Genomic DNA, 23,355 nt, shown 5'->3' with positions numbered 1-23,355 from the left:
GTTCTGCCTTTCCCAGACCTTTGCCGTTGCCATGCATTAATACCATGCCCCTTCCCTGCAGGAAAATCATCCGAACAGCCTGGCCAGTCCACCAGTAGGGATCTGCAACAAGCCTTGACACCAGTTTGGAGATGGAGGAGGAGGACACCAAAGGTGTCATAGCTGTCACCTGCACTCTCCTGACTGCAGTGGTGAGCCTGGGCTTGATGTCCGCTCCATGGCGGAACGTGTCCAGTGCACGGCTCAGGTCATGAGCTCCACAGTTCAGGCCATGAACTAGATGTTTGAGGGCATCAACTGCATGGTGCTGAAACACTGGGCACCCATGAGTTCCAGCATCAGACGAAGGCGGGGCTTCTGGGTCTCACTCCAGCTGCCTCTCTGTCCCATCAGGGATACATAAGTGGGTCAGGGCCCTCCAAGTCCCAAACTTCCAGAGGGCACCTGCCAAGGTCATCTCAGGCAACGGGGCATTGCAGAAAGCAAGCCGCCTCAAGCGTAGATGTGGATCCTGGGGAGACACCGAGATGTAGCTGGAGGGTAGGAGGGTTAAGAAATTGTAGTCGCACAGTGTGGGCACGGGTGACAGGCAGCACTTAGAGATATATAGCACGACATTGATTTATATTTTACTTCACAATGTATAAAATCGCATGTCTGTTCACCATCTTCAGGCTGATTAGATCTCCACTGATTAGAGTCACAGAGTCAGAGTTTTACAGCACAGAAAGAGGCCCTTCAGCCCATCGTGTCTGTGCTGGCCATCAAGCACCTATCAATTCTAATCCCATTTTCCAGCACTTGGCCCCTAGCCTTGTTTGCTATGGCATTTCAAGTGTTCATCTTTCAGAAACAGGTACCAGAACCAGCATTAACTAAATCAAAACAGAAAATGCTGGAAGTCCTTAGCAGATCAGGCAACATTGGAGAGATAAAAAGAGAGTTAAAGGACACAATCTAAAAGCCTCGCAGAGCTCGACTGTTTCCATGCTGTAAACATCTATGACTCTATGACTCTATCTATGACTTGACATCGCGCTGGCTGGGGGGGGGAAGCCCAACAAGGTCAAACGTTGCATCGTTACACCTGCCAATAAGATGATAATGCGTGCAAATCAGGCTCGGGCCTCTCCTACAGGTGAATATTATTGTGTCATTGGAGGGGAGCTGGGAAGATTGCAAACCAAAATCTCTCAGTTCAGATTCGCGTTTTTGACATCTCCTGAGGTTTAGCGGCCATTATGAGAATTGCACCCGCAGCTAATGCGGCCACTAAATCGCAGCCTCAGATTCTAAGCGAAGATCAAATTCACATTTCTTTCTTAGTGAAATAAATAGTGTAAATTGGGGGCAAGGTCACTATTATAATCATAGATGGATTTGGGCTTATGAAGTTTTACACATCAAATATTTTTGATACATTTCAATCCAAATATTTGATCTGTATGCAAATTGAGTGGTTGTCCAAACACAAATCGGATTCTATCTCCATGGGGTCATTAAACGGAGAACCATCTATATCCTTCAAAAACGGAAGTAAATCTGTACATTGTATGCTAATAATCAAATAATTGTAGGCAAACATTTTGCTCCTGTACAGATATTCATTTCTGTCGAGAAAGCAAATATACCTACTTGTGATGGCAGACATGAAACTGGCAGCCAATGAAAAAGCAATTGGATAGGCAGATATTTGTCTGTTTTAAACAAAACAAAATAATGCAGTCATAAGAACAAAGAACAATACAGCACAAGAACAGGCCCTTTGGCCCTCAAAGCCTGCACCGGTCATGGTACCACCCTTGGTCAAAACCCTCAGCACTTCCTTGTCCCGTTTCTCTCTATACCCATCCTATCAGTGTATTTGTCAAGATGCCTTTAGAACACCGTTAATGTATCTGCTTCCACAACCTCCCCTGGCAACGCGTTCCAGGCACTCACCACTCTCTGTGTAAATAACCTGCCTTGCACATCTCCTCTAAACATTGTCCCACGAACCTTAAACCTATGCCCCCTGGTGACTGACCCCTCCACCCTGGGAAAGAGTGCCTGCCCATCAACTCTATCCATGCCACTCATAATCTTGCAGACCTCTTTATTAAGTCACCCCTCAACCTCCGTCGTTCTAATGTAAACAACCCAAATCTATTCAGCCTCTCCACATAGCTAACACCCTCCAGACCAGGCAAACCTCATCTGCACACTCTCCAAAGCCTCCACATCCTTCTGGTAGTGTGGCGACCAGAATTGTGCGCAATGTTCCAAGTGCGGCCGTACCAAGGTTCTATACAACTGTATCATAACTTGCCAAGGCTGTAATGAGGTTAGGAGCTGAGTGTCCCTGGTGGAACCCAAACTGAGCGTCCGTGAGCAGGTTCTTGCTGAGTAAGTGCCGCTTGATAGCTCCTGCCATCATTTTGCTGATGATGGAGAGTAGATGGATAGAGAGGTAATTGGCTGGGTTGCATTTGCCCTGTTTATTATGTACAGGACACTCCTGGGAAATTTTCCACATTGCCTGTCCTGCCTGTCCTTGGCCACCCCCACGAACTCAAGGCCCCGTTCCTTGCAGGGGGGGATTATTCTGATATTTGGATCCCCACCGCCTGTCTGGGCCCTCTCCTATATACTGTGGACACAGAGGGCATTGTGAGCCACACGCATCATTGATCGTGCAGGGTGAGGAGGGGGTGTCAGGCATGGGCAGCACAGCTGGACATAGGTAGGCCAGGACACGGTGTGGTGCTGGGCCGGGGCGGTGCCAGGTAGCTGGTGCCAACCCACCCGTGTGGCCCGGTGGAGGTCATTGATCATCTTGCATCACTGGTCCTCCTGTTGACACTCCCCGAGCTGATGGCCACTGCCACTTTCTCCCAGGCGATCTCTCTGACTTTCTATATTCCTCTAAGAGTTTTGCCATTTACGGTATATTTCCCCTCCAAGTTAGACCTAGCAAAATGTATTACCTCACATTTGTCTGGATTAAACTCCATTTGCCATTTCGCTGCCCAAGTCTCCAACATATGTCCTGCTGTATTCTCTGACAATTTTCAACATTATCTGTCACTCCACCAAACCCTCCTACTGCTAGCCTTTGCCTTCTGTGACACAGCCAGTTCTGTATCAATCTTGCCACCTCACCTCTGATCCCGTATGACTTCACTTTTTGTACCAGACTGTCATGAGGCACCTTGTCAAAGGTTTAAGTTTTACAGACTTACACACAATTATTTTCTGTAAATGTTCAGTTCTCAAAGTTTATTCACTACTTTTAAGTTTTAAATTTTTCTTACCTACTTCCTACCAGGAATTGTTCTGTTGTTCCTTGCCCGGTTCTGCCACGTTTTAAAGCAGAAAATATCCCAATTGCAGTAGACATTAACAGCATAGAAGCAAAAACAACATAGTCCCAGACAGTAAAGACACGATTTTCTGCCATGGTAGCTTCTTGTGCAAAAATGAAAGCTCAAAAGTGCACAATGGTTATTCCATCAGTTAGTTCAGGGTCCACGTTTAAAGTGTTCCTTCCCTGCAATGAAAAAGTTACTGATTAATAATAATGTGACTTGGGTAAGACAACTGTGACTTCTTCATTGTTCTGATAATCAGACGATATCACAACATTTCAATATTCAGCCGATTCTAATCGTTACCCTTAATCTTCCTGAATTTTACCCATAATAATGTGTAATAATTCCAGGAGGTGCAGGGTAAATGGCAAAGCGGGTTTACTCTCCAACACAGATAATGCTGGTCCCAGTCTGGGGAGGTCGATACTTAAGGCTCCGCTGGTGGAACCCTTTCGGCTGGCCTCCACTCACTCAATACTGGAACTCATTCTACGAAATCTGCAGGGAGATCAATCAGTGATTTCCCCCATGGTCTTCATTATAACCTTCAAAGTTTTACAACTGACTGTTCACAATGGTTCCTTAACTTTTTGCTGTTTTAAAATTACAAAAATAGGCAGGTAATTCGGCTCCAGTCGACAGCATAAGGTGATTGCAAAATAAATTCACCTCAAGCTATACATTATTCAGACATCCAAACTTTAACAATCAATGCCTGAGAAAAACTTGTTCTGCTCTCCAAAGCTGAAAGATTATAATTACGTACTTCGAATAATTTCAGTGTTCATTGCTTCATGGAGAACTGTGGATAACTTGTGATTTTCATTCTGCTAGTTTTGTATTGGCTGCAAGGTATGTAAACACAGATATGAAACCTTAAGGGGGCCTTGACTCTTCGTGCCTGTCCCAGCAGTTAACCAATTAATCCCACTCTTCTCCCTAGCTCTGCAAAAGTTCGCCCCTGCAAATATTGTGGAAGGGAGGTTTGCTAATTTTGTAGGCGGGAGAATGAGCACCTAAGTACAGATTCAGAAGACAGAGAAACAAAGCTCAAAATCTTCTCCTTTGATGATCACTCGCTAAAGGTTATGATGTCCACCTAAGAAACTCTGCATTCTGTGGGTCCTGGTATGACTGATGAGTCCGATTCTAGGGCCGGATCTCCAACATTGGCAGGTGTTTTGAGGAGGTGGGAGCCGTGGTGGGACTCTAGGTGCAGGATTCTCCATCCCGCCGCGCCACATTTCTGTTTCAGCACCCCGGCGGGATGCTTCGTTTTGCCAGCCACTCAATGGAGTTTCCCACTGTGGGGCAGCCCCAAGCCATCGGGAAACCCCCAGGCTGCCAGCAAAATGGAGCATCCCGCCAGCAGAGAATCCAGCTCTAGGTCACTGGTATTCCATTGTCAGGCTCCTTTTCCGGCTCTCCTCTTGTCGTCGGGTGTTATGAAAGAATTGTTCCTTCAACCTGGAGGTTCCTCCAAGTAGGTCTCTTCTGAGCAAGGGTCTCCTTGGCATTGACAGCTATGTTGCATTTCTTGAGGCAAGCCTTCAGGGTGTCTTTGAAGTGCCTCCTTTGTCCTCCTCTTTGTAAGGGACCTTCCTATTTATTCCCTGTTTAGTCCCTTATTTCCCCTGTTTTTTGCCATTACATTTTTGACCCATGGATGATTTATAGACCATGTGTCTTTAAGGCAGCCTGTACCTTTAATTCAAGCAGAAGGAAGCAGTGGCCTGTGCCTTTAATTCAAGCTCATTTAACTGGCAAGACACTGAATGTCTACCCACTGTATGTGAAAACAGTGACAAAGTGATCACACTCGACATACAGAGTGTGCAGGATCACAGCGAGACTGACAGATCTCAGCTCGTCTGTACAGAAGTACAGAGTAGGACTACTCTTGGGTCCAGTGAGACCACGTCAATTGAAATCTTGAAGATTTTAACTCCTGAAGAGGAGCAGAAAGAAATCACAGATGATACAAATGTACCGGAAAAGTCTCCAGCAGAGAGCACCAAGGCAGCAAAGTAAAACAATCAAATCCGCCACAAATGACTGATGTCACCAACATCAATACGGCATCAGATCATTCTCACCGTTCTCAAGATGAAACGCTCAATGTAACTGAAACCAATAACTGTGACAATTACTCAAATTATCCACACGGAACACACATTGAGTGCAACAAGAGTACAAACATACCATAGCATGGCAACAAATCTCACAAATTTGCATTTGCTCCACAACAAACAAGCAAAGCAGCTTTCAAGAAAGATGCAACACAGAATCGCTACCACAAGCATAAAAAAAAGTATAAATCAGACAACAAAGTGGTTCGACCATTCCGATGTCTCAATGTCCTCACGTACACACAAACACTGACAGTGGTCACAACGACATGACGACATCAACACTACCACCTCAATGACAGGCAAAGAGATCAACCCACCTGATCAAACTCATACAGTCTGGACTCAAACGTTTTCATTAGGATTGGACTTTTTAAACATTGATTGACTTGGTACAGTCATTATTACCATCACATTCTGTACACAGCATTACTTGTTTTATCTGTTCCCAGTTGACTTCATTCATTGTTTGTTCAATTTTCGTTACACCAAACAGAAAATCTGTAACACTTTAAAAAGGGGGGGAGGGGGATGTAGTGATCTCTGTAGGTGCATGCACACAAGGGGTTAATGGGTAAATAGCAGCACCACATGATCACGAGAAGGTTGGACCAACAGGGGTACACAAAGCAGCCACACGGGGTCTCTCTCTGTCTCTCTCTCTCTCGTGGGTGAACTGTGAACAGGGTCACATCAGAATCACATAGATAGTTAGTGGAGACCGTTTAGTTCTAATTGTTAAATCTTGTTAACCAATTCCTAGTTTCCATGTTAAGGTAAAGAACTCATGAATTTATAGTTATAGTTACTCAAATCTGGATGAGTTTGAGTCTTCTTCAACAAGATTCAAAGGACCTCACCATCAACCAAGGATTGAGTAACACGTGTTATCGGCCACACAGATAACACAACAATGACCTAAGGTTATGAATACTGAAATCCTTATTTTAAAATGGGTATTAAAGACTGGGCTTTAATATTTACATTAAAATAGCCTTTTACCTATCAGAAATAGTGGATTTCTTTCAGCTGGGATTCTCTAATCCTGCGGCCAGGTTCTGACGCCAGCGTGAAAAATGGCGCCAACCACTCTGGCGTCAATGGACCCCGATAATCGAGAATGCTCCCCTTCCTAGGGGGACAGGTCGGCGCCTGAATGGTCCCCACAGCTCCAGCAGGCGCTGAAAGGCTAGCGCGAGTTCACGCATGCGCGGCACGGCTGGTCTGATTCCGCGCATGCGCGTGGGTTTCCCTCTCTGCGCCGGCCCCCGGGCAATATGGCGGAGCCCTACAGGGGCCCAGCGCGGGGAACATAGGCCCCCACGGAACCAGCCCGCCCGCCGGTCGGTAGGCCCCGATCACGGCCAGGCCACTGTGGTGGCCCTCCCTGGGGTCGGATCCCTCCGCCCCCCCCCTCCAGGACGGCCCCCCGCAAACACACCTTCCAGGTCCGGCCGTGTGGGACCTGAGTAACCCACACCGGTGGGACTCGGCCGAACTCGGCGGCCATTCGGCCCGTCGGGGCCCGGAGTATTGCCGGGGGGCCCCGCTTTCAACAGCCCTCCACCGAGAATCAGTGCCGGAGAATCGCGGGGTCAGAGAATCCTGACCAAAGTGGCTCCCCAGAAAGCCTGAAGCCTGAGAATACCAAATTTTCTAAATGAATGAACAAATCTGCAAAGAAGATCATTACCAACGGTAAACCAGAGACATTAAATCAGTAAGTATGCGGCGAGGAAAGCTTGCTAAAGAACTACCATCTGAAGCAAAGACTCATCCTTATTGTTTTTACTCCCCCCCCCCCACCCCAATGTTCATCTGTGATGTGTGTGTGGGGAGAAGGTAGGCCAGTTAAAGTGGGTTGCAAGCATTACCTTGTTATCCAGTTGTATTTCCTGCATATTTCATTATTATGGGCAACACGGTTAGCACTGCTGCCTCACAGTACCAGGGACCCGGGTTAGCACTGCTGCCTCACAGTGCCAGGGACCCGGATTAGCATTGCTGCCTCACAGTGCCAGGGACCTGGGATCAATTCTGGCCTTGGGTGACTGTCTATGTGGAATTTGCATATTCTCTCAGTGTCTGCATGGGTTTCCGCCGGGTGCTCCGGTTTCCTCCTATAGTCTTAATATGTGCAGGCTAGGTGGTCTTTCCAAGCCAAATCCCCCTTCGTGTGCTAGGAATAGGGCGGGGAAGTGGACTTGAGTGGAGTGCTCTTTCAGAGGGTCGGTGCAGATCCGATGGGCCAAATGGCCTCCTTCTGTACTGTAGGGATTCTATGCAGGCTATAGACCAAATGCTGAAAAATGGGATTGGTGTAAATAGGTGTTTGATGGCCAGCAGTAAGGGCGTCTTTGATAGTTCTTGATATAAATAAACAGTAATTGAGTTTCAACTTGCAAACCTGGGCAGCCAAGGGTAAAAGACTTTGGGAAATTTTATGAGAAAATTTGCTTTGGCAGTCGGGACTCGGACATCCTAAGCACTTGGCTGGCCGAGCTGAGTTGATTTTGGATGATCATGACCTACTTGTGGTGCTCATGGCTCCTTCAAGGACGCTGATGTTAGTTGTCTGTCCTCCCAGCTAATGCAGAGAATCTGTCTCCGACAGATACCTCTCCAGGACCTTGAAGTGGAGTCTGTCAGTAGTCCAGGTTTCCGGGCCATATAGAAGAGTTGGGAGGATGACAGCCTTGTGCACAAGGATCTTGGTATGAGGGCTATCATGGTTGTTGAAGGCACTAATTCTTAGGCATCAGAAGCCAAAACTCGAGGATTGGACACGATGTCGGATCGCCACATAGATATCAGCCTTAGATGAAAGGTGGCTCTCCAGGTAGGAGTAATGTTTCACGTTTGGAAATGCTTCTCTGTTGATCTTGATGGGGGGGGGAAAGAGACCATCTTGTACTGGGACAGGTTGATAAATAACTGGAGTCTTAAGGTTGAGGCTGAGACCAATTCTTGAGTGTGCTTTTACAAAGGTGTCAAGCATGGTTTGCAGATTCTCTTCTGCGAATGTGGAGATGGTGATGTCCTCCGTATACTGAAGTTCCACGAGTGATGTCAGTGTCATTTTCTTCTTAGATTTCAATCGGTTAAAGTTGAAAAGTATTCTGTCCATCCTGTAGACGATGCCCACTCCACTTGGAAGCTTGTTCTTGACAAGGTGAAGGATGGTGGTGATGAAGAAGGAGAAAAGGATGAGGGCGATGACATATTCCTGCTTCACTCCAGTCTTGACCCTGGAAAGTTTCTGGCTTATTTCTGTCAATGAGGACTGTTGCTGACATCTTTTCGTCGAGGAGTTGGAGGATGTTGATGAATTTCTCTGGACAGTTGACCTTTTGACAGGGTCTTCCATAGCACTTCCTGTCCTGAAACCTTCTCGGAGATAGCAGGCTGGCAGTGCCAGGGTATCTGGGCACCAGGATTGCACTGTCATGGGCTGGAGCCTGAGGGGGGCCATGTCCATGAAAGGGAGGGTATGAAGGGTAAGAGGGTATGAAGGGACTTCATAAAGATGGGGGAGGGGGTGGTGCCCCTCAGCGACCACATAGTGGGGTGTCCTCACTGGGGGTAGGGGGAGCATAATGCCCATGTCTGTGTGCCATGGTTGGGGGGGGGGGGGGGAAGGGGGGGAGAAAACGACCCTCAAGCTCGCGATATCATTTCACAATTATGCCTCAATCTTGCAGGTAAGTTCAGCTCCCCACTGCTGAAAAAATGTTTCAGCGTAGGCTAGACTGGGGAGAAATTCCCCAAGGCCCAAAAAAGCGATGAAGTGTGGGTGAATCCAGGTCTAATTTCACCCAAAAAGCTGGCAGGAAACCCCCCACCAAACCCACCCAGAAAGTCTATTTTTGGGTGAAACACGCCCATCAGCATAGTTTTCACCACACGTCGTGCCCAGCGCCAATTTGGGCGCATCACAGGATTGGCCTAAATCGAGATTCGAACCGGGCACGAACCATTTTGCAATTTACCCATCCCACTCTTGATGGTGATATCCGGATCTTGCCCAAACACGGCAAATTGCTCATTGAGACTAATTTTCTTTCATTTCAATCTCACTAGTTTCGGGAGGAGGTTGGGGTGGTTCGGGGCTGGAGAGATCTGGGTCGGTGGGGGTGAGGAGCTTTGATTCTGTTGAGGCTTTCGAGGTATATTTAAATATTGTGGAGACCCATAACTGGGGAAACCACAGCTGCAGCCTGTCTGTCCCAACAAACTCTCTGAGACAGCCATGCTGCAGCTTCATGAAAGTCAATTTCACCCCCTTTGACTATGAGCAGCCTCTGGCTTCACAGCTGACGGCTGAGGAAGGACCCAGAAAGGGGAGGCCCGCAACAGCTGAAGGTGTATAGGAATTGTTGTTTCGTCCATGAACTGATGGTGCATATGGCCACAGAAGACTGCGTCTCAACAGAGTGACAATGTGGCACCTGTGCCATGTCCTTGAAAACATGGCAGCCGGCAGAGGTGGATGGCACCTGCTTCCGGTGGCCATGAAGGTCACTGTCGCACTACTTCTCCACACCACCAGGTCATTCCAGTGCTTGGGCAGAGGTCTGTGTGGTATTTCGCAATATTCAGTCCACAGGTGCATCCAGTTGGTGACAGATGCGCTTTGTACCTGGGCATCCGCTTGTATCACCTTCGACATGGACCAGGCTTACCATGATGCCCGGGTACAGGATTCACCACCATCACCGGGATGCCCTAGGTCCAGGGTGCCATTGATGGCACACATGTCAAACTGTGAGGGTTGGGGCATCAAGGCGTGCCCTATAATACCATTACCAAGAAGGGGTTCCACTCCCTGAATGTTCAGATCATGTACGACCACTGCCTGAGGATCATGTACGTGCATGTCCGCTGTTCTGGGGCACGGAGATCCTTGGTGTCTTCTCGGACCACTCCAGGCACGTGGGGGCAAATGATACCTGTTGAGGTCACGGTTGATGATGCCAGTGCAGAGGCCTGAGACCAAGGAGACCCATTATAATGAGGCCCACGTTGCCACCTATACTGTTATTGAGTGATGTATAGGGCTGCTCAAAATGTGGTTCTGTTGCCTTGACCGCTCTGGCTGGGCTCTACAGTACAGCCCCCGAGAGGGTATACAGTTTTGTGGTGGTCGGCTGTGCCCTCCACAATCTGGCACAGCAGTGGGGCGACATGCTGGACAAAGAGATGGAGGGACATGTGGTCTCGTTGGAGGACCAGGAGGGGCTGGAGGACAAGGCTAGGCAGGAGTCGGAGGATGGAGGACAGGTGGCTGCAATGACCCAATATGCCAGGCTGTCCTCATTGCCCCAGATTCTCTTGAGATGAGGATGTGTCAGTCAGCTCAATACACTGCCCCCTCCCTAACTCCCTGTTTTGCCCTCCAAGGTTTATGTAACATTACTCCAGGGTGACGGGCCTGCGTTGGGTCCCTATACAAGGCAGGAGACTGATGACCACTCTCAGTGAGGAAAGTTTTCGAGCTCCTCAGGATCTGATTAAGTCTGACTCCTGTCATTCTGCTGAAAGCCCGCTCACACCCATCCTGACAGCCCGCTCACACCCATCCCGACAGCCCGCTCACACCCATCCTGACAGCCCGCTCACACCCATCCCGACAGCCCGCTCACACCCATCCCGACAGCCCGCTCACACCCATCCCGACAGCCCGCTCACACCCATCCCGACAGCCCGCTCACACCCATCCTGACAGCCCACTCACACCAGCCCGCTCACACCCATCCCGACAGCCCGCTCACACCCATCCCGACAGCCCGCTCAAACCCATCCTGACAGCCCACTCACACCAGCCCGCTCACACCCATCCCGACAGCCCGCTCACACCCATCCTGACAGCCCACTCACACCAGCCCGCTCACACCCATCCTGACAGCACGCTCACACCCATCCCGACAGCCCGCTCACACCCATCCCGACAACCCGCTCACACCCATCCCGACAACCCGCTCACACCCACCCCGACAGCCCACTCACACCAGCCCGCTCACACCCATCCCGACAGCCCGCTCACACCCATCCTGACAGCCCACTCACACCAGCCCGCTCACACCAATCCCGACAGCCCGCTCACACCCATCCCGACAGCCCGCTCACACCCATCCCGACAGCCCGCTCACACCCATCCCGACAGCCCGCTCACACCCATCCCACCAACCCGCTCATACCCATCCCGACAGCCCGCTCACACCAATCCCGCCAACCCGCTCACACCCATCCCGACAGCCCGCTCACACCCATCCCGACAGCCCGCTCACACCCATCCCGACAACCCACTCACACCCACCCCGACAGCCCGCTCACACCCATCCTGACAGCCCACTCACACCAGCCCGCTCACACCCATCCCGACAGCCCGCTCACACCCATCCTGACAGCCCGCTCACACCCATCCTGACAGCCCACTCACACCAGCCCGCTCACACCCATCCCGACAGCCCGCTCACACCCATCCCGACAGCCCGCTCACACCCATCCCACCAACTCGCTCACACCCATCCTGACAGCCCACTCACACCCATCCTGACAGCCCACTCACACCCATCCCGACACACCGCTCACACCCATCCTGACAGCCCACTCACACCAGCCCGCTCACACCCATCCCGACAGCCCGCTCACACCCATCCTGACAGCCCGCTCACACCCATCCTGACAGCCCACTCACACCAGCCCGCTCACACCCATCCCGACAGCCCGCTCACACCCATCCCGACAGCCCGCTCACACCCATCCCACCAACCCGCTCACACCCATCCTGACAGCCCACTCACACCCATCCTGACAGCCCACTCACACCCATCCCGACAGACCGCTCACACCCATCCTGACAGCCCGCTCACACCCATCCCGCCAGCCCGCTCACACCCATCCTGACAGCCCACTCACACCAGCCCGCTCACACCCATCCCGACAGCCCGCTCACACCTATCCCGACAGCCCGCTCACACCCATCCCGACAGCCCGCTCACACCCATCCCGACAGCCCGCTCACACCCATCCCGACAGCCCGCTCACACCAGCCCGCTCACACCCATCGCGACAGCCCACTCACACCTATCCTGACAGCCCACTCACACCAGCCCGCTCACACCAATCCTGACAGCACGCTCACACCCATCCCGACAGCCCGCTCACACCCATCCCACCAACCCGCTGACACCCATCCCGACAGCCCATTCACACCCATCCCGACAGCCCGCTCAAACCCATCCCGACAGCCCGCTCACACCCATCCTGACAGCCCACTCACACCAGCCCGCTCACACCCATCCCGACAGCCCGCTCACACCCATCCCGACAGCCCGCTCACACCCATCCTGACAGCCCACTCACACCAGCCCGCTCACACCCATCCTGACAGCCCACTCACACCCATCCTGACAGCCCACTCACACCAGCCCGCTCACACCCATCCCGACAGCCCGCTCACACCCATCCCGACAGCCCGCTCACACCCATCCCGACAGCCCGCTCACACCCATCCCGACAGCCCGCTCACACCCATCCCGCCAACCCGCTCATACCCATCCCAACAGCCCGCTCACACCCATCCCGCCAGCCCGCTCACACCCATCCCGACAGCCCGCTCACACCCATCCCGACAGCCCGCTCACACCCATCCCGACAGCCCGCTCACACCCATTCCGACAACCCGCTCACACCCATCCTGACAGCCCGCTCACACCCATCCCGACAGCCTGCTCACACCCATCCCGACAGCCCGCTCACACCCACCACGACAACCCGCTCACACCCATCCCGATAGCCCACTCACACCAGCCCGCTCACACCATCCCGACAACCCGCTCACACCCATCCCGACAGCCCGCTTACACCCATCCCGCTCACACCCATCCCGACAGCCCGCTCACACCCATCCCGACAACCCGCTCACACCCATCCCGACAGCCCGCTCACACCCATCCCGACGGCCCGCTCACACCCATCCCGACAGCCCGCTCACACCCATCCCGGCAACGCGCTCACACCCATCCCGACAGCCCGCTCACACCATCCCGACAACCCGCTCACACCAGCCCGCTCACACCCATCCCGTACAATAATGTGTAATAATTCCAGGAGGTGCAGGGTAAATGGCAAAGCGGGTTTATTCTCCAACTTAAAGCTGGTTCCAGTCTGGAGAGGTCAATACTTTTTAAAAAAATAATTTTTATTCAAATTTTCACAAAATATCATTAACAAAAAATACTAAGAAAAGAAAGAACAAAACCACCCCCCCCCCTCGTGTATACAAGAAAGAAATAAATTAACGCCCGTCATTAGCAATGCACAAATATACACGTCCCTTCAACCCAAAACAAAAAGACGACCCCCCCCTCCCCCCCGGGTTGCTGTTGCTGCTGGCCTTTTTCTACCGTTCCGCCAGGGAATCTAGGAATGGTTGCCACCTCCTGAAGAACCCCTGCACTGATCCCCTTAGGGCAAATTTCACCCTCTCCAATTTAATAAACCCCGCCATATCGTTGATCCAGGCCTCCACGCTTGGGAGCCTCGCATCCTTCCACTGAAGAAGAATCCTCCGCCGGGCTACTAGGGACGCAAAGGCCAGAACACCGGCCTCTTTCGCCTCCTGCACTCCCGGCTCCTCTGCAACCCCAAATATTGCGAGTCCCCAGCCTGGATTGCCCCTGGATCCTACCACCCTCGACACCGTCCTTGCTACACCCTTCCAAAATTCCCCCAGCGCTGGGCATGCCCAGAACATATGGGCATGGTTTGCTGGGCTCCCTGAGCACCTAATACACCTGTCCTCGCTCCCAAAGAACCGGCTCATCCTTGTCCCAGTCATGTGAGCCCTATGCAGCACCTTAAACTGTATGAGGCTAAGCCTCGCACAAGAGGAGGAGGAGTTCACCCTTCCTAGGCCGTCCGCCCACGTCCCCTCCTCAATCTCCTCTCCCAGCTCCTCCTCCCATTTACCCTTCAGCTCCTCCACCGAGGCCTCGTCTACCTCCTGCATCACTTGGTATGTTGCCGCGATCCTCCCCTCTCCAACCCACACCCCCGAGAGCACCCTGTCCTGGACCCCACGCGGCGGCAGCAGAGGGAACTCCGCCACCTGCCGTCTGAAAAACGCCCTTACTTGCATGTACCTAAAGGTGTTCCCCGGGGGGAGCCTGAACTTCCCTTCCAGCTCACCCAGGCTCGCAAACGTCCCGTCTACAAACAGGTCCCCCAACCTCCTAACACCTGCCCTGTGCCAACTCAGGAACCCGCCGGCAATTCTCCCCGGAACAAACCGGTGGTTCCCCCGTATCGGGGACCCCATCGAGGCCTCCACCTTCCCCCGTGCCGTCTCCATTGCCCCCAAATTTTGAGGGTAACCGCCACCACCGGGCTCGTGGTATACCTCGTTGGAGGGAGCGGCAGCGGCGCCGTTACCAGCGCCTCCAGGCTCGTGCCCACACAGGACGCCATCACCATCCTCTTCTATGCTGCCCCTTCCCCATCCATCACCCACTTACGCACCATCGCTGCGTTGGCAGCCCAATAGTACCCACAGAGGTTGGGCAGCGCCAGTCCCCCCCATCCCAGCCCCGCTGCAGTAACACCCATCTCACCCTCGGGGTCCCGTGCGCCCACACAAACCCCGTAATGCTCCTGTTAACCCGCCTGAAAAAGGCCTTCGGGATAAGGATGCGGAGGCACTGGAACAGGAACAGAAATCTCGGGAGCACCTTCATCTTGACTGATTGCACCCTACCCGCCAGAGACAGCAGCAACATGTCCCATCTCTTAAACTCCTCCTCCATTTGCTCCACCAGCCTTGTGAGGTTAAGCTTATGCAAGGCCCCCCAGCTCCTGGCCACCTGGACCCCCAAGTACCTGAAGCTCCTCTCCGCCCTTTTCAGTGGGAGCCTCCCAATCCCCCCCTCCTGGTCCCCCGGGGGTACAACGAACAGCTCGCTTTTCCCAAAGTTAAGCTTATACCCTGAGAAATCCCCAAATTCCCTGAGAATCCTCATCACCTTTGGCATTACCCCCACCGAGTCCGCCACATACAACAATAGGTCATCCGCATAGAGCGACACTCGATGTTCCTCCCCAACTCGCACCAGCCCCCTCCAGTTCCTCGACTCCCTCAGCGCCATGGCCAGGGGTTCAATTGTCAGCGCAAAAAGCAGGGGGGTCAAGGGACACCCCTGCCTCGTCCCTTGGTATAACTGAAAATACTCCGACCTCCTCCTATTCATGGCCACGCTCGCCATTGGGGCCTCTTATAACATCCTCACCCACCTGACAAACCCCTCCCCAAAACCGAACCTTTCCAGCACCTCCCACAAGTACCCCCACTCAACCCTATCAAAGGCCTTCTCCGCGTCCAACGCCACCACTATCTCCGCCTCCCCTTCTACTGCCGGCATCATTATAACATTCAAGAACCTCCGTATGTTAGTGTTCAGCTGCTTCCCTTTCACGAACCCCGTTTGATCCTCATGGATAACCTGCGGCACACAGTCCTCTATCCTCGTGGCTAAAATCTTCGCCAACAGCTTGGCATCTACATTTTTAAGAGTGAGATCGGCCTGTATGACCCACACTGCAGGGGGTCCTTGTCCCGCTTAAGGATCAAGAAAATCAGCGCCCGAGACATCGTCGGAGGCAGAGCCCCCCCTTCCCTTGCCTCGTTGAAGGTCCTAACCAACAGGGGGCCCAACAGGTCTGCATACATCTTATTGAATTTGACCGGGAACCCATCCGGCCCTGGCGCCTTCCCCGACTGCATGCTCCCTATCCCTTTGACCAGCTCCTTCAGCTCAACTGGCGCCCCCAGTCTCTCCACCTGTCCCTCCTCCACCCTCGGGAATCTCAGCCGGTCCAAAAAGCGCCCTATCCCCCCCTTCCTCCGCTGGGGGTTTGGACCGATATAGTTCCTCATTAAAGTCCCTGAAGACCCCATTAATGTCTACCCCCCTCTGCACCACCTTCCCATCTCTATTCGTCACTCCCCCAATCTCTCTGGCCGCATCCCACTTACGGAGCTGGTGCGCCAGCATCCTGCTCGCCTTCTCCCCATATTCATACACCGCCCCCTGTGCCTTCCTCCACTAAGCTTCAGCCTTTCTGGTGGTCAACAAGTCGAACTCAGCCTGGAGACTACGCCGCTCCCGCAGCAATCCCTCCTCCGGAGCCTCCGCGTATCTCCTGTCCACCCTCACCATCTCCCCCACCAGTCTCTCCCTCTCTCTCTCTGCTCTCTCCTCTCCCTGTGGGCTCGAATGGAGATCAACTCCCCCTTAACCACCGCCTTCAGCGCCTCCCAGACCGTCCCCACTCGGACCTCCCCATTGTCATTGGCCTCTCGATACACACCCGAACCCGCCTGCCCAGCTCCTCGTCCGCCAGCAGCCCCACCTCCAAGCGCTAAAGCGGGCGCTGGTCTCTCTCCTCCCCCAACTCGAGGTCCACCCAGTGCGGGGCATGGTCAGAAATAGCTATCGCCGAATACTCAGTATCCTTCACCCTCACAATCAGCACCCTACTTATAACAAAAAAAATAATCCGGGAATAGGCGTTATGCACATGGGAGTAGTATGAAAATTCCCTGGCCCTCGGCCTCGCAAACCTCCATGGATCCACCGCTCCCATCTGGTCCATAAACCCCCTCAACACCTTAGCCGCCGCTGGCCTCCTACCCGTCCTGGACTGGTCTGGTCCTGGAACCTGTCTGGTCCCGGCGCCTTCCCCGCCTGCATGGAGCTAATGCTGTCCATGATATCACAATTGCGAGTATTCTACTTTATGGGCAGCATGGAAGCATTGTGGATAGCACAATCGCTTCACAGCTCTAGCGTCCCAGGTTCGATTCCGGCTTGGGTCACTGTCTGTGCGGAGTCTGCACATCCTCCTCGTGTGTGCGTGGGTTTCCTCCGGGTGCTCCGGTTTCCTCCCACAGTCCAAAGATGTGCGGGTTAGGTGGATTGGCCATGATAAATTGCCCTTAGTGTCCAAAATTGCCCTTAGTGTTGGGTGGGGTTACTGGGTTACTGGGTTATGGGGATAGGGTGGAGGTGTTATCATTGGGTAGAGTGCTCTTTCCAGGAGCCGGTGCAGACTCGATGGGCCGAATGGCCTCCTTCTGCACTGTAAATTTGATAATCTATGATGTTATCTATCCCCAGAAGCACCGTTTTCCCCAGCACAAAGAAGTCAATTCTGGTGTATACGTTGTGTACTGGGGAGAAGGAGAACTCCTCCCCTGGGTGGGTGAACCTCCAGGGGTCCCATCTGTTCCATAACTGTTTGAAGTTTTCAACATTTTGGGGTTTGATCTGTCAGTCATTGGATCATGTACACAGTTGAAGTCCCCCCCCCCCCAACAATTAGCCGGTGCATCGCTGTGTCGGGGATTTCTGCCATGGTCTTTTTTGATGAAGCTCATGTCATCCCAGTTGGGGGTGTGCACGTTAACTAGTGCTACCGGTGAGGTGAATGTATTATACCAATAATCCACCATTGTATCTAGGCCCTTGAATTTGTATCTGTGCTATGCTGTTGCCCTTGTGGGCTCCACCTATGGGCCATTGTATGGCATTATCCATAGGGGAACATGTTGGGGCCTGTATGGGCTCCACCCATGGCTCCTCCCCTTGAAGGGAGGTATAAAGAGCAGTCGACCTATCGGCGGTTCTCAGTGTTGGATCAGTCACAGGCAGGCACTGTTCTGGTTGATTAAAGCCACAGTTTATTTCTACTCGTGTCTCGAGTGAATTGATGGTCGCATCAATTTAAGCAACTACAACGCAACTATGGAATCGGCCCTCAAACCTAACCAACTGGAATTCGATGTCGCAGGCCGTGGGGGCGAAATTAATTTTCTCGCACTGGCTCCGCTGCTTCAAGGCCTATCTTTCAGCCTCCTCCACGCCTTCCGTCACCGACGACCAGAAGCTGAACCTCCTCCACGCACGGGTGAGCCATTGAATCTCTGTTCAACTCGACGAGGCCTCCTCCTACGCAGATGCCCTCGCGATGCTGAAACGCCTCTATGTACGGACCGTGAACGAGGTCTACGTGCGACACATCCTCGGGGAATCACTAGAAGATTACCTATGCGACCTCAAAGTCCTCGCACACAGCTGAAACTACCAGGGCGTACGGCCACTCAACATATGGAACTCGCTGTCCAAGATGTCTACGTGGCGGGAGTCCAGTCCAACTACGTGAGACAGCGCCTAATCAAAAGCCGCCTGGGATCAGGATCAGACGGTAAAGTTAGCCTCCTCTCTGGAAGTAGCGTTCCAGAGCCTTAACGCGTTTCCGGCTGATCAAGCGACCCCCTCGTGGACCCCCAACCAAAGACTGCCCCAGGCCTGTGCCGCGCAGCTGCCCGCCCATCATGGGGGCTACCTTGCTATTTCTGCGGCCAGTCCCAACACCCCCGGCAGGACTCCCCGGCCCGTAACGCGAACTGCAGCAGCTGCGGGACAAAAGGACATTTCGCCAAAGTTTGCGCGGCCAGGTCCAAAAACGCTAACTCACAGGCCCGATCCTCTGACTCACAGGCCCACAGACCCCGCAGTGTGGCAGCGTGTCTGCCGACCCCACCCCCTGTAGATGCGTCATCAGCCTCGTGCTCTCCGTGGGGGCAGCCACCTTCCAGCCCTCACAGCACGTGCGACTCATGGGGGCCCCCATCTTAGCCATCCTCCCCCACGCGTCCGGCCACATGCGATCCAGGGGGGCCGCCATCTTGGATGTCATCTTCCTCACCGCCCGCCACGCTTGACCAACGGGGGCCGCGATCTTGGCCAACATCTGATACGCTGCTCGACACGTACGATCATCAAGGGGAGGAGCCATAAGTCCGATCCTCTGGTAGAGAGGGTCCAACTCCTACACTCCAACCCCAGTACACTTATATCGAACACCCCGATGGCCGACAGGATACAGTCTCCCTCCGGGACCTGGCGCCCTCGGTTCCACCACAACCACCACCGCCCCTCCACCATATCCCGCCCAATCTACCATAACCGGCACCCCCCCCCCCTAGATGGCTCCCGCACTCCCTCCCGCCCGCCATTCCCCCTTCACCGATCCACAGGAATGAAGCTCCAGAAGAGACGCTCCCGGAGTCCACATCTATACCTGCACCAGCGCCCTCACTACCGATGCCAGCATGGACGTGTTCGACACCCGGGCCAGCAACAACGCCAGAGCTTCAGCGATCACAGCGCACAATCCATGCACCGGACCACCTGAACTTATGAAACCGTCAACCCCGCCGGACTTCATTTTTTAAACAGGGTGTGAATGTATTATACCAATAATCCACTATTGTATTTGTATCTGTGCTATTGTCCTTGTATCTGTATCTACGCTATGCTGTTGCCCTTGTGGGCTTCTCTTATGGGCCATTTGTGGTGGTATGAATGTGAGCACTGCCATTGGTGCAGAGCATGGGTTTCCCATTGGCTCTGGCTGGTCATGTGCCTCTCGTTCGATTGGCTGGGACTAGTCATGTGACTGCTCACCAATTGGACGAGAGGCAAGTAGACCCCGCCTCCTGGGTATAAGTACCCAGAGTTCCCGGCGGTCGGCCTTTCTCTGTAGTCGACCACCGGGCTAACAACTAGCTGATTAAAGCCACAGTTTGGATCTTCATCGTGCCTCGAGTCCAATTGATGGTACATCACCATTGTATGGCATTATCCATAGGGGAACATTTTGGGGCATGTATGGGCTCCGCCGATGGCTCCTCTCCTTGAAGGGAGGTATAAAGAGCAGTCGACCTGTAGGCGGTTCTCAGGGGGTTGTTGGGTTACGGGTATAGGGTGGATACGTGGGTTTGAGTAGGGTGATCATTGCTCGGCACAACATAGAGGGCCGAAGGGCCTGTTCTGTGCTGTACTGTTCTATGTTCTATGTTCTTACATTGTAAATGAGGAGTGCAATTCTCCCAAAAAATGACTTAAGCGCGCAATTCTCCAGCCTTGTTAATAGTAATAATAATCTTTATTGTCACAAGTAGGCTTACATTAACACTGCAATGAAGTGACTGTGAAAATCCCCTCATTGCCACATTCCGGCACCTGTTCAGGTACACAGAGGGTGCAAGGGAGACGCAGGCAGGTGGAGTGGGGTTGATGAGAGGAGTAATTGGCAAAAATGATGCTGGGGAAAGAGGTGGTGACCTACCCGAGCTGTCCTGAGGAGGTCATTCATCTTCTTCCAGCATTGCGTGCCTGTCCTCCTGGTCAGACTGCCAGCACTGACTGCCTCTGCCACCTCCTCCCAGGCCCAGTTAACAATAGCAGGCTGGAGCCTCCTGTCCACCCTGGAGAAGAGGGTGTGCCACCTCTACCACATCCAACATTCAATCGAGCTCCAACTCAGTGAAGCAAAGTGCTGGTCTCCTCTGAGCCATCTTGTTGGCTGGAATGTGAGTGGGTGTGGAATGCTTACAAGCAGCTCCAGTCTGTCAAGCTCACCAGCACCAATTCTGTCCCAGCAAATCAGACACTAGCAGGATTACCAATTACTCTAGATTCATGTGTGCAGAGTGCTGGCCCATCAGCATGTTGTGAATCACTACCTGAATAACACATAAAACAGGAATGCAAACCACATGTAATTCAGTACCAGCATCAACACTGCTATTCAAAAATCAAGGGCACGCCTCAGTCTTCTCTGTTCCAGCGAAAACAGCCCAAGCCTATCCAACCTCTCTTTATAACATAAATATTTCATCCCAGAAATCTATCACCTCACACTTTTCAGAGTTAAATTCCATCTGCCACTTATTCGCCCATTTGACCATCCCGTCTATATCTTCCTGTAACTCGAGACATTCAACCTCACTGTTAACGACCCGACTAATCTTTGTGTCTACAAACTTACTGATCCTATCCCCCACATAGTCATCTATGTCATTTATATAAATGACAAAAAACAGGGGCACAGCACAGATTTTCTTCATTAATTTTGATTTGATTTACTTTTGGATTTGAATTATGTCACATGTATTAGTATACAGTGAAAAGTATTGTTTCTTGCAGGCTGTACAAACAATGCATACCGTACATGGGGAAGGAAGGAGAGACTGCAGAATATAATGTTACAGTTATAGCAAGGTGTATAGAAAAGATCAACTTTCAAACCGTGTAACTCCAAATGAGCTTTATGACTGCCAATAAATCTTACTGCAACTATCAAACCTTACAATTATTGTTAATTTACCAATTTTGAAAGATATATGGACAAAATACTCACCAACTAATCATTCACCAGCCTCCCTCACGGCACCAAATTTCCTAACTCACCAGGTGACCAAGTTCCCACACAGTAACTTGTTGTAGTGAGCTGCTCTCTTCCTGCGAACTTGCGTTATTGTTTAGAAGGACCACCTCTATTTGTACCAGATGAAATTCAACAGAGATGAGTCAAAAGGTTGGCGAGGGAAACTTGTTCAAACCAGTTACCTAATTAACTGAGTAAGAAGTCTTACAACACCAGGTTCAAGTCCAACAGGTTTGTTTCAAACACGAGCTTTCGGAGCGCAGCTCCTTCTTCAGGTGACTGGAGACTCTCGGATGACGCCGGCATCTCCACATCATGGCTTCCCTCGAGGGAGACTCTCCAGTCACCTGAAGAAGGAGCTGCGCTCCGAAAGTTCGTGTTTGAAACAAACCTGTTGGTCTTTAACCTGGTGTTGTAAGACTTCTTACTGTGCTCACCCCAGTCCAATGCCGGCATCTCCACATCCTAATTAACTAACTGCAGTTGCCTTCCCTCGAGGGCAGTAAGAAGTCTTACCACACCAGGTTAAAGTCCAACAGGTTTGTTTCAAACACGAGCTTTCGGAGCGCAGCTCCTTCCTCAGGTGAATCTCCAAAAGCTCATGTTTGAAACAAACCTGTTGGACTTTAACCTGGTGTTGTAAGACTTCTTACTGTGCTCACCCCAGTCCAACGCCGGCATCTTCACATCATGGCTTCCCTCAAGGGAGCCTCTTTATCCACTGACAAAGGCTGAAAGAATCTCAACTTTAAATATAAATTGTATGTAAATTTTAAATGCAAACTTAAAATTGTAACTTAAATTTAACCTTTAATTACTCAGCTGCATCTGTATTTTAGCATTTTATTGAGATGGTGATTAAAGAAAATGTTAAGATCCTTGGCAACCCTAAGTTGTTGGGGCAAATCGACTCGAGACCAATAATGTTTAATTTAAAAGTAGAAAAAGTTTGAGATTCAAGACGCTTACAAGTGAATAAAACCACAAGATTCCATGCGTTTTGAACAAACAAAAATAAAGGGCTGGATTCTGTGCTTCCCGCTGTCGGTATTGGAGTTCCCAATGTGGCAGAGAATCCCGTGTTGGGAAAAAGCGGGATCGCTGCCCTCTGGTCCCCTGCTGGCAGCAACATCGAGATCGCGCCCTGTGCCAACTGCCCATTTGCACCCTATTAACGACTGGACACCGGATTCTCCATGCTTCCGTGATGCTCCAGCCCTCTGGGCTGGGTTTCATGCGGGCGTGGATTGGTGCAAGTATTTGCCAGCATTGCCCTGCCTGGTGCCCCTCCTCCCTCCCACAATGCAAATCCTGCCCATCCCATCCACATCCACCAATCAGACCCCCCCCCCCCCCCCACGAGATCCCCCACCAGACCACCCCCACCAGACCACCCCCACCAGACCTCCCCACTAGAGAGCCCTCCAGAGAGTTCCAGCAGAACCGCTCACCCCACCAAAGAACCCCACATCAGAGATCCTGACGGGGGGGGGAAGGCGGGTGCAAGGTATTGAATATGATCCAGCAGGATCACAATTCATAACGGAGCAGCCTCAAAGAGCCAAATGACCTACTCCTGCTTG

The 23,355-nt window shown here is 52.1% G+C and overlaps 1 protein-coding gene across 1 annotated transcript in view; it reads right to left on the bottom strand.

The window, feature by feature from the left end:
- LOC119953565 (sodium-coupled monocarboxylate transporter 1-like) overlaps positions 1-21,849 on the bottom strand; it is a 221,685-nt gene extending 199,836 nt beyond the window's left edge. The window contains exons 1-3 of the mRNA XM_038777958.1: positions 21,746-21,849; positions 3,294-3,529; positions 1,636-1,697 (exon numbers count right to left, since the gene is read on the bottom strand). Coding sequence (XP_038633886.1) covers positions 1,636-1,697; positions 3,294-3,439 — 208 coding nt within the window. The 5' untranslated portion in view covers positions 3,440-3,529; positions 21,746-21,849. The remainder of the gene's footprint in view (positions 1-1,635; positions 1,698-3,293; positions 3,530-21,745) is intronic.
- Positions 21,850-23,355: the final 1,506 nt, after the last annotated feature.

This window comes from Scyliorhinus canicula, chromosome 18 (assembly GCF_902713615.1).
Source record: "Scyliorhinus canicula chromosome 18, sScyCan1.1, whole genome shotgun sequence".
Lineage (NCBI taxonomy): Eukaryota > Metazoa > Chordata > Chondrichthyes > Carcharhiniformes > Scyliorhinidae > Scyliorhinus > Scyliorhinus canicula.
The sequence above is the reverse complement of the archived record's forward strand: the minus strand, read 5'-3'. Positions and strand labels throughout refer to the sequence as shown.